The sequence below is a fragment of the Capsicum annuum genome, chromosome 5 (assembly GCF_002878395.1).
Source record: "Capsicum annuum cultivar UCD-10X-F1 chromosome 5, UCD10Xv1.1, whole genome shotgun sequence".
NCBI lineage: Eukaryota > Viridiplantae > Streptophyta > Magnoliopsida > Solanales > Solanaceae > Capsicum > Capsicum annuum.
The window spans coordinates 144,031,974-144,044,115 of record NC_061115.1 but is presented as its reverse complement, the minus strand read 5'-3'; the positions used below and the strand labels follow the sequence as shown (position 1 = coordinate 144,044,115).

Genomic DNA, 12,142 nt, shown 5'->3' with positions numbered 1-12,142 from the left:
AGAATTTATGTGATTATCTCAAACAACCCAATAAATAAATAAAATATATATAATTTATTTTTTTCCAAAATTTTAATTATAAGTTTCCAATTGAAATAGTTTTTCAAGAATGAGGTGTTCGTTTGAGCAAAGTTTGATTTAGTGTCCAAATGAAATATTATCCTCATAATTTTAAAAAATTAATTACTTCATTTTGTTTTAGTTGACCCTCTTTCTAAAATAGTTATTTCAATTTAATTATTTCTTTTATGAAATCAAGAAAATTTTATTATATTCTTCCAATACTAACCTAGCATTAAATAACCAAACGAAGTGTATATCCTCTCTCCATTTTGAAATAATTAGTCCTTGTTGGCTTGACACTTTTCTTAAGAAAACATTTATCAGAGATTTATTTTATCGAGTTAGACTTATTAATTATATTTTAAAAATATAAATATGAGTATATATATACTTTGATTAGGCATTTAGTGATAAGAGTAATATTGAAACAATATAATAAAATTTTCTTAATTTTAAAAAAGAAACAAATAAATTAAAATAAATATTTTTAGAAAGAGGATCAACTATTTTAATATGAAGAGAGTATTCAAATTTATATTTTTAAGCATAATTATTTAAAGTAATTTAATAAAATAAATTTTTAATAAATATTTTTTAAAGAGAGTGTCAAGTCAATAACTACCAACTATTTTAAAATAGAATGAATATGAATTGAGCCTTTTTAAAATAATGACACATAATGCATGTCTTAATTTTCTTTTATCCATGTCTTCCATATGTCAAACCAATTTTCAATTAGTTTTTATAGTACATGTTTTGTTGTTATTGGTGAGAGAAATAATTTATCACCACACAGCCACGTGGCAATTAAAATTTATATGGCTGCAAATTTAGGAAAAGTGTTTTGTATTTTTGGAAGACACAAAAAACCGCATTAAGTATTGATTTTTGTAAACCACTATTTAAAGTGATTAATTAAACTCAACAAAGAGCAACTTTACAAAATGACAAAAATAGCTCTGTGAGGACAACCAAAAAGCAACATTCTCACTTATATATCATTACTAGATAATAAAGGACGAGTATACGGGGTAAATATTATAATTTTAAATATTATTAATATTTTTTAATAAACACAATAGAAATTGTAAGTAAAAAGCACACTATATAATAAAATATAATTGTAAGTAGAAATCACACTATATAATAAAATATAACTTTTTATTTTCATAAAATTAAATAATAGCCTACAACTTCTTTAAGTTTCATAACTAACATTGCAATATCATATACTCTAATGCATATTTTAATATCAGGTCTAATATATTCTTTTAGACTAATCAACTAATTTTAGTATTTTTCTTTTTCTGCATTATTTAAAAATCATACAAGAGAATAAGTTAAATTAAAAATATCTATTTATTAACATTTTCCTATAGAACCATAAGAAGCAATAAAGGATACTAATTCAAACATAAATTAATTTTAAATACATTTAAATTAATTTTATGGGTGTTTAATAGACGAAATTAAGGACCAACTCGATGAACATTTTAATGATTCATAACATTAAAGGATTGCCTTTATATCTTAACCTATATACGTTAAAAATAGGAGACCAATTGAATATATTAATCAGGAAATTTCTTTTAAAGTGATTTGTCTACCTGTTGAGGAATTTACAACCTCAAGTAAAGAGAATCAAATGAATTAAAAAAAAGTTAACATGATTAAGGTGGTTAATATTACATTTGTAAATAAGTTGTTCAAAATAATTTTAACAGGTGATTAGTAAATAATTATGTTTTCATAAATTATATGTATTGTAAATATTTGTAACGAAATGTATCATGCGAAAATTTTAAATTATCAAGGAATAGCTTATTGTGTTTAATAGATAAACGCCTATTCAATATTTATGAGTATTTTTTATTATTTTATTAAAATATAGTAATAGTTATTTTATCCAATTAAATGAGTGACCGAAATTAATTTTACTCTTTTTTTTTTATCTTTTACAAAACATATGTGAGTATTTACACATCCTCCTATAAATACATCTCCCGTTATTTTAATTTATATAATTTTGATTAGACATCAAATTTAAGATGTATGACAAAACTTTGCAATGTTTTGAATTATCTTTAAAATAAATAAATTTTAAATAGAAGAATATACCTTTGTGGACTTTTTGACAAATAAATAAAATTCAATATGACTAAAATATTGATAATGCTATAAAATTTTAACCAAATGAAATTGTCAATCTTCTTTAGAACTGATTAAAAAGAAAAATATATCATTTGAATTGAGTCATGGAACGTATTAAAATAGATATTCTGATATAATGCATTTAGTTTTTTTTATTACATATTAAAATAGACATAGTTGAGGTATGTGAAATTCATGTGAAATATAGTGACATTGAAAAGATTCTAATGAAATGACCATTATATTTAGTTTTTTCATTTAAAATAGAGTTGTTATGAAACTATTAAAAAATTATGAAAACAACATTATACTCTTGATTATATTTGTAAGTGTTACCTTAGACATAAACTAACTATCCATAATTTGATGAGAAAGCTCTTCTAGACACTACGATTGAAAAAAATATTTAAATGAAACAAATTTAAAGTATATTTTCTCTTTAAATTTAAAATTATTCTTCCCATTTGATTCAAGTATATTATTTTAATTTACATTTAATAAAAAAATTATCATTTAAATTTTTATATATCATTTAAATTTAAAAAGATTACTTTTTGAGGTTTAACAAGTTATATTTTAAAATTAGTTTTGATATCGTGGAAAAGTTCAACTAGAAATTATTTTTGAATGTTGTGAATTGTTGATAGTTGAATGCCTTGTAGATGTTTGTTTTTCCCTCCATTTCAAAAATAAATATACCTACTTTTGTTTTAATTTATTTAAAAAAGGTTAAATTTTTTTTTTTAAATACTTTAATTTCAACTTTCTACGTATCATGCTTACAACCAAAAGATAAAACTTTCTACGTATCATGCTTACAACCAAAAGATAACGGACATGTTGATACATTTGACATAACTTTAATTTATGACCACAAGATGCAAAAAATAAATTTATTTTCTTATACTCTATGTCAAGTTAAAATGGAACATTCTTTTCTAAATGAAGGGAGTAATATAATATTTTATTTTTTTATTACGCTACTAAATAATTTACTATAACCAAATGTGCAAAGAAAAAATTCAATTCATATCTGCCTGTGAACATTTCATAAAAAAAATAAAATTGAAATTTTACCACTTATAAAAGAAAAATAAAAATGAATATTGTGTATTAGAATTCACAACAACATTTACAGAAAGTTGTGAAGATAATTGTGAAGTCCACATAAAATATTATACAACTTTGAGATATGATTGACATTTACAAAATTTTTTTTTTTTTTTTTTAATCACTAAAATGAATGTACAAACTTTGAGGCTTACAAAATAAGCAAACAATGCACTTTTTTTTTTGAAATGACAAAAATGCCCTTGGTCGTCTCACTTATTCACTCTTCAATACAAACTAAATAGTGATGGCCCGTGCTAATGTTGAAACATAATGTTGAAACATTATTGTCAGCATAGACCGCATATATTATTTACATATAAATATTATATAATTCATATATAAATATTATATGATTGACAAATGTTCGTTTGAAGTGGTATTGTTTACTTTACTTATTTACACACCATACTATTTATAAAGTGGGAAAGTATTCAGTCTTCTTTGTAATGTCCAGCAGCAGCCGCGGACAAATAGGAATATTCAAAGTCTAAACCTCTAAGAAAAAAAGAGGAACATGGAGGAGCAGCAAAATAGTAAACATAAGCATTGCTAAAAGTTGTCTTTTATGCATTTTTGTTGTACCCTTATTCCCTATATGAAGCTTAGAGATGGGCACATTTACCTAGATAGTAAGGGACTGCTACTGTAATAATATAACACAATCTATATTTAACGTTCAACTTATAGGATTCTATAGTCAGAAACTGATTATTTGAAAAACAAAGTTAATCCGCAATAATGTCCAATCTCTACAAATATTGAAAATAAAAAACAGAAAGAGTAACTACAAAAGCAAAGTAAAAAAAAACAAATAATCAAGTGGACATTGACATGAGGAAGCTCTAAGTACAACATGGTGGATAAAGAAAGGAGCAATGCACTCGCATATTTCCCTGATGGACTGTAGTCAATTGCATTAAACAAGTCAAACATAATAGTGAAGGCTGAAACAAATGAGATAACTCTAAAAAAGAGCCTAACTTTAAGATCTAAAGCAAGTTGTTTGCAACTTCACTTGCACATATCCAACCTTTACGATAGAGTGACGGTTATAATTTTCATGAACTCCTCAATTGTTTAGGTCTAAAATAGTACAGCCAAAAAAATAAAGCATTTCTTACCATCCAAATGGGAGAAGAGTCTTAATATATTATTGGAATAATATCAACTATAGCAAAAATAGAAAACCAAGAGACAACTCGAATAACCTAGAACTTCTAATAAAAGTGTAATCCAACCTAGCAATAACTACAAGTTATCATGAGAAACAAACAGAGTTAAATTTGAAGTCCACAAACAAAACCAAAAATCCCTAATGAGCAACAAATGAATAAAGAAGTGAAGAAACACCGGCATACAAACTTAACAGGCTGTGAATTGGAAAATAAGTCGAACCACAAAGCACACACAATTCAAATCATACAAAGAAAGGTGAAATCTTTTCATATGTTTATTTACTCAACCTTAAATAAAATGAGCAACAGCCTGCAATGTACCTTTTCATATCATTGGAAAAAATCTATACAGACAAAAAGATACAACATACAAAGTTAAATAGAGAAAAAAGATTTTGCTAGACCCTCATATAACACACTCCATTTATTCAACTTCTTTTGCACCTAACTCGTCTTCTAGTTAAATCTATTTAGATACAACTTCAAAATTGAAATATGAATAAGCAAGACAATCAGTTGGACTAAGGCTAATTTTTGGATTTGTAGCTGTTTTGTTCCTTTGTCATTTTGTTTGGGTATAAGAACAAATGAAAATCTTAGTACCTCAATTAGTCGGTTGGTTATCTGAGCTTAATTTTCTATCTTATAATCCCCTCCTCCATTTCTCCCTCCCCTACTCCTAATTTTTTTTTAAGAAAGGTATGATAATAGAATGTAGATATTTAATATCGAAGGACTGTAGAGGAACTTTTGGGAAAAAGGGAATTAGAACACATGGATTATTTGGTTGGAAAACAAGATATCCCGAGATTAGTTATCCCACCCACATAAAAGATAAAAATAACACTTCAATTCCGGGATAACTAATTTCCAAATAAGTTATCCCATACATTTTGTCCCAACCAAACATCTCATATTGCAGAGGTACCATTTCATCTACTAATAATCTCCAAGTAAAGCAAGTTCACCAGAAAATAATAACTCTACCATTCAATAATATCAACAAAATCACTCCAAAGATTAGAGCTTTATAGTACCGTTAAGAAAATACAAAATTAAGAGAAAAATTTAAAATAACTTGTACAAATATTAACCTACTTATAACACGTTAATATGTATGATTAAGACAAATCCAAACAGGTCCTATTAAACCACAACATTTTTTGTAGTAGAAAGCTCCATGTAAAACCAGGATAACCAGAATAAGAAAAATCAAGCTCTTACCCTTTATTAATCTCAACAAAAATACCACGTTTGGAAGAAATATTCTCCAATAATGTGAAGCTTCGCTTCTATTTTCCTCCAGAACTTTAGGAAGATATTTGTAAACTGCAATAAGAGTTGAAGAAAGAATTAGAGATAAGAACAGTTGCAATTGGGAAGTAAATGGACGTTTTAATAAGATGAAATTGTTGTATGTTCTTATGTACTTTTTGATAGATCTTTTGTGCATCTGTTCAGGAAAACAGGTCTCTGAAGCTAATAAGTCAGCAAAAGATTATCATATAGTCAAGTAAATCCTAGCAGCTTTGTGGTCATTGTCTTTTCTTTTGATCAATTACGGATGAGGTTTGGTGTGGCTTAGTGTTGGTGTTTGGAGCAATTTATGTTTAAGATGTTTCAATTAGTTATATCCGAGTACACTTAATCTTCAATCTAGTCACCAGATGATATCATATGGATTAGTGTCTTGGGCCTATGTCTAATCAGGAAGTCCATTCTCAAAATGGGAAGTGTTGTTGCTAACCCATGTAATCCCAAAGCTTTAGCAGAATCATATTTCAAATGGTAATTAGACAAAGATTACATGTCATTATGACATCACTTTGATCTTGATGCGCTTCATAGGCATCTTGCTTTATAGCTACGTTTGTCTATATGTAGTTAGACTTCATATAAAGCTCTCTTCTTTAGCTACTTTGGATGGGATACTTGAACTCTAACATATGTCCTGGACTAATCCCTTATTTCCTGTGGTTATAAGGGGTTCCAAGGACAAAAAGGTCACAAGGACCATTTGAATTTTCTTCTATTATATTGATGACACTAAAAGCGAATAAGGCAGACCTAAAATCATGTAGTCAAGTTGTCACACATGTTTAGCATTGATGAGTATGAATATATGTTAACATTGATCAATATGCATATATAACACGTAAGTTGATCACAAACAAAAAGAGCTCAGGTAAACATAGAATATGTACAATAGCTACAAGTGAAGGAGAGCAGAATAATGATTACAACATGATTTACCAGTTACCATACTTGATGCTTGATGAACAGATGTTGATCACAACAGCGTGCAAAATCATAAAAAGATAGAAATAACATTACAAAAATAACTACAACCAAAAGCTGGAGAAAGATGAGCAAACCAATGTAGAGCAAAGAAATTGACAGAAGATGAATGTGAAGCATCAGATTGGATATATATGAAATTTGAAGAGATAATTTTCAAAATTAAAAAAAACATAAAGTGCTATGATTCATTTCTCAAATCTCCAATTTCATGACTAAGTCTGCTTAGCTGTACCTAGAAACAGTTGCTTGTCAATATTGCTTCTACTCTAGTATTCCAATAGGTAAATTGATTGGCATCATCTACGAAACAATATATGCATCCTGCACCACCCAATATTATTAATACCCCTGCTAAAACAACAATAGTAAAGTAGATAAAATCTCCTTTACTAACTCACTTGGTGTTCTGTGTTTGGAGTCAAAGCTGCTAACCCACAATCTAATAAATGGGGATTGAGCTCTTCATCCCGTAAAATATTTGTGGATTTGAAGTTTCTATGTTTAATAGAATGTAGTCAGACTTCATACAAGTACCTGAAAAGATGAGGTTCAAGTTTTATGAAAAACTTACAAGAAAGGGGCAGCACTGGCAAAATACTATGCAGCTATAACATACTCTAAAGCTCGAGCAGTGCCAAGAGCTACTCTAACCCGGGCAGACCAAGTAAGCAATTCACTCCTCTCATCAGCAAAATGCAGCATATCATGCAAGATGGTAATGGTAATGAACTCCTGGTCAGTCCTTTAACTTAGAATAAGCAAATTGCGAAGCACTTAAAATTAAAATATACCTTGCAGGACTTTTCACTTTAGTGGAAAGCTACACATAGCACTCCTATGATTTTCTTTTTTTTGTGGCCAAGTTAATACTTTCAATTTCAACAAGTTTCCATTTTACTCTATTTGGTTTGAGAAGAACAGAACTCCTAACTCAAACAGCAAAAATAGGGGAGTAAATACGTAACATAAGCATAACGCCTTTTGTCGTCATGTTCTCAAAATATTCAAAGCATATTAAGGTTGACAATAGCTTAGGATTCCTTAATCTAAACTTCTAGACAATTAAATCAGGTCCTACCAATGATAATGGTAATGAAAGATGCCAACAAACTCAAAACAATATTCTCTTTAAAGCTTAGTCATTCATGCACTTTGACATCATGTGCAAATGCCTGGTGGACAAAAAAGAATTGGGAAAAAAGAAGCTGGGACCTCGACAAAATTATGAACGATTTTGACTTGCTATAAAAAGGTGGATAGAGATCAGAAATGATTATCCACATCCTATGAAATAATTCAGTCAAATAGTGTAATAATCGAAAAACTCTAGAGACAAAGGAGTATTGACAATGATTTGTAAGTAAAATATGTTGTGGAATTATAAAATAGATATAGGATTTTGATTATCTTATTAACAGAAAAGAGTCACTGCCGCACAGAGATGCGTAAACCCCATGTTAGGATCGTCCACATTTTAGGTACAACTAACTGCTAAGCTGGAAAGAGAATAATATATGGAACATACAATATATATACCTCAGTGGATTCCCACTTGGCCCTACCCATAGCACAACAATTTATATTAGTTGTTCTTTAGATTGGAAGATTCTATGTTGTTTTTAATTGCTATATGTTTTTCAATTCACTAAACTAACATGACTGATCATAAAATCTCACTTAGAGACTATGTAACTCGGAGTCTCCAAGAATGTTGTCATACTTGTGTTGGATCCTCCATATATGTTCTACTTTTGAAGGATCTGACATGCACCTGGCGGCATTTTGAAGAGCCTGAGCAGCATAGTTAGGGATAGCAAATAATTGATTTTGACAATCATATGAAAAGTTACTAATTAATATACCTATTCTTGTTAAATAAAGGAGCAGCATGAATCTGCAAGAAAATTTACAAAGAAATGACAGTTAAAAAAGTTAAAAACTATAGAGAGTGCATAAAGTGATCATACCATGGAGCATTGCAGCAACACTACCCTTACTGAAATAGTCAGAGACAATAAGCTTTCCGTCTTTTGAATAGTAATATGCTCGAAGCTCGACTACATTTTTGTGTTTTATACTTCCCACAATCTCCATTTGTTGCTCAAACTTCTTCCCAGCAACTACATCCTTCAACCTCTTCACAACCACTGTGGTAGCATCTTCTAATATCACTTTATACACCATACCAAACGTGCCCTTCCCCAATACTTCCGCAGAAGCTCTAAGCAAATCTTCTAAATCAAATGCATAGTTACAACCCTCAAAGAAAACTAATCTATTATTAGCATCTTGACTCCTTGAAATTGCCTTCTCAGGAGACATATCTCCCTTTTCCATCTTTCCAGGAAACAAACCATCTTCTTTTTCCTTCTAAAGCAACAAACAATCATCAAGATACCAAATCCAAGAATCCTCGGCAAGTCCCACTCTTTTTGATGACCGATTCACATATTCATCTAACTATTTCATCGCATTCTTAACTGCATCTTGAAATGAAATCTCATTCCCAATTAGAAGCCGACGGCGATGGCTCAGCAGTTTCACCATCACCAACAGTTCAGTTCCAGCAACGACAACAAAAATTGGAACTGGAAACCTTAGAGTTTGAGAGAGTGAAGGAAAAGAAAGATGATGATCGCTTCAATTGGGAGGTCAATTTAGGGTTTTTAGAGAAGTTGAATTTCTGAGGGTTTACATCAAATGTCAGCGGCAGTGCAATCGACGCCATTATAAATAAATAATGTCCTAATAGCATGTTCGGTGCAGCCCAGAATTAGCAATAATCGTCAAAAACTTTTTCACAGCGGAAAATTTTATGAGAAGAACGTTAGAGATGTGGAGAGGGGTGAAAGAGATAAATTAAAGTTGAAGCAGACACGTAAGTAAATGATGAAGCTTTATGAAGATGAAACTACCCTAAGATTTCACCTAAATTAGGAAAACAAATTTACTGCTCATTCAAAAATTGTCCTCTCAACCTTCTTCTAATAAAATAATCTTGACTCATAAACAAACATTTTCCAAAATCAGTCCACTACCTCTCCTATACACCAAGCTTTCCACTGCTTCCCCTAAAACAAAATTATTATTCATTGTAGCAGCAGAAGAAAGGATAAAACAGAAGAAGAATGAAAGTGCATCGGAGGTTTCCAGAATTACGTTGAGGATAGTAGATATTTTATTGATATTTAATATTTGCGCATGTATATGGAGCTTAATAGTAACACAGTTAGTTACTGTATCATTGTTCTAGGCAATTATGCAGTCATAATGTTGCCATGGCTGAGAAAATATTTAAAATCACCTGCACAGATGTTGAAGAAATATTGATCGAAAACACATTCGCTTGGTGGTGGTTTGATACGAGATAAAGCAAAACACAACTAAAATATGATAGTGATAGTTTCATCATCAACAACAACAACAAATTCAGTGTATTCCCACATATTAGGGTCTGAGAGGGTAAGATGTACGTAGTCCCTACCAATACCCCGTAGAAGTAGAAGTAGAAAGGCTATTTCCGTTAGACTCCTAGCTCAAGGCAAGGAATAATAAACAAATCCTTAATAAAATATGGAACAAGATGACATAACATAAATACGACACCCACAAGAAATAGTAAACAAAGAATAGTAAACAAATTCGTAATAAAGTATGAAACAAGATAACATAACAAGAATAATATACCCACCAAGTAATAACCTACACTAACGACCCAAACTAGCACTAGCCTTCTATCCTGATTCGCGTCCTCCAAATCTTCCTATCTAGGGCCATGTCCTCAGTAAGTTGTAACTGCTCTATGTCCCGCCTAATCACCTCTCTCCATTATTTCTTTGGCCTACCCCTACCTCGCTTGAAACTATCCAAAGCTAGCCTCTCACACCTATGAACCGGGGCATCCGTGCCCTCTTCATCACGTGTCTGAACCATCTCAATCGGACTTCCCGCATCTTATCCTCCACCGAAGTCACTCCAACCTTCTCCCGGATAGTCTCATTCTGAACTCTATCAGCCCTAGTAAGCCCACACATCCAATGCAACATTCGCATTTCCGCCAACTTCAATTTTTGAATGTAGGAGTTCTTGATTGTCCAACACTTCGCTCCATACAACATGGCCGGACGGACTGTCACCTTGTAGAATTTACCTTTAAGCTTGGGCGACACCTTCTTATCACACAACACCCCTAAGGCGAGCTTCCACTTCATTCAATCCGCCCTAATACGGTAGGAGACATCCTCGTCAATCTCACCATTCTCCTGAATCATGGACCCGAGATATCATACATGTCCTTGATTGCTCTGATATACGCCACCGAGATCCCACTCACCTCAAAGCATCTCCAAAGAACCTCCCTAGGGACTTTGTTGTACGCCTTCTCCAAGTCGATAAACACCATGTGCAGATCCTTCTTCCTTTCCCTAAACTGTTCCACCAGGCTCCGCACCAGGTAAATTGCGTCTGTCTTCGAGCGCCCGAGCATAAATCCAAACTGGTTCTCTGAAATAGACATTATCCTCCTCAACCTCAACTCAACCACCCTCTCCCAAATCTTCATAGTGTGACTCAATAACTTAATACCCCTATAGTTGTTGCAACTCTGAATGTCACCCTTGTTCTTATATAGAGGGATCATAGTACTCCATCTCCAAGCCTCAGGCATTTTCGCCATCTTGAAAATGTCGTTAAATAATTCAGTCAACCACCTTAAACCAGTCTCGCCAGAAATCTTCCAAAAATTCACAGGAATCTTATCAGGCCCCGTCACCCTACCCCTTCATATCCTGCGAACAACCTCTCTGATCTCTTCCACCTTAAAACGTCTACAATAACTAAAATCACGACACTCCTCTAAGTGCTCCAGCTCCCCTAACACAATAACTTTATCCCCTAATTCATCATTCAAAATTCAATGAAAATACGACTGCCATCTTTTCTTAATGTGACCGTCCTCTACCAACACTCTACCATCCTCATCCTTAATGCACTTCACCTGGTCGAGGTCACGACCCTTCCTCTCCCTAGCCTTAGCAAGCCTAAACAACCTTTTTCCCCATTCTTTCTCCTCTAATCCCAAATACAAGCTCTCAAACACTGTCATCTTAGCAGCCATAACTGCTAACTTAGCCTCCTTCCTAGCAAACTTGTACTCCTCCCTATTTACTCATTTCTCCTCTTCATCCTTACTCTCAACCAACTTAGCATACGCCCCCTTCATAGTCTCCACTTTCTAGTTATAGTTTCATCAAAGTGAATAAATAAAGTGCAAGGCAAGAATAGAGCAAACACAAGTAACTACAAGCATGGAATATCAACACTCAGTCACCAAGCTTATT

General features: G+C 31.7%; 1 protein-coding gene across 8 annotated transcripts; it reads right to left on the bottom strand.

Moving 5' to 3' along the window:
* Nucleotides 1-5,465: 5,465 nt before the first annotated feature.
* Nucleotides 5,466-10,372, bottom strand: LOC107870782 (probable inactive receptor kinase At4g23740). Of its 8 annotated transcripts, XR_007055918.1 has the most exons (4): nucleotides 8,771-10,363; nucleotides 7,202-7,337; nucleotides 7,036-7,124; nucleotides 5,466-5,831 (listed from the first exon to the last, which is right to left on the bottom strand). XR_007055918.1 is itself a non-coding variant. In XM_047413192.1 (3 exons), the coding sequence occupies exons 1-2, from the start codon at nucleotides 9,138-9,140 to the stop codon at nucleotides 7,243-7,245; spliced, it is 465 nt and encodes a 154-aa protein (XP_047269148.1). In that variant the 5' UTR covers nucleotides 9,141-10,358; the 3' UTR covers nucleotides 5,466-5,831; nucleotides 7,202-7,242. The 8 variants fall into 8 exon arrangements, 2 of the variants coding, with proteins under 2 accessions (XP_047269148.1, XP_016572912.1); XR_007055917.1 differs by having other exon boundaries at nucleotides 7,202-10,367; XR_007055919.1 differs by having other exon boundaries at nucleotides 7,036-8,697; nucleotides 8,771-10,367.
* Between the last annotated feature and the right edge of the window lie 1,770 nt (nucleotides 10,373-12,142).

Excerpts from the sequence above, each read along its gene's own strand:
- LOC107870782 (XM_016717426.2), bottom strand. The coding sequence starts at position 9,140 with ATGGAAAAGGGAGATATGTCTCCTGAGAAGGCAATTTCAAGGAGTCAA. Across the intron at positions 5,832-8,770 it reads TGTTGCTGCAATGCTCCATG|TTTACAAATATCTTCCTAAA; the intron begins GTATGATCACTT and ends CTCTTATTGCAG.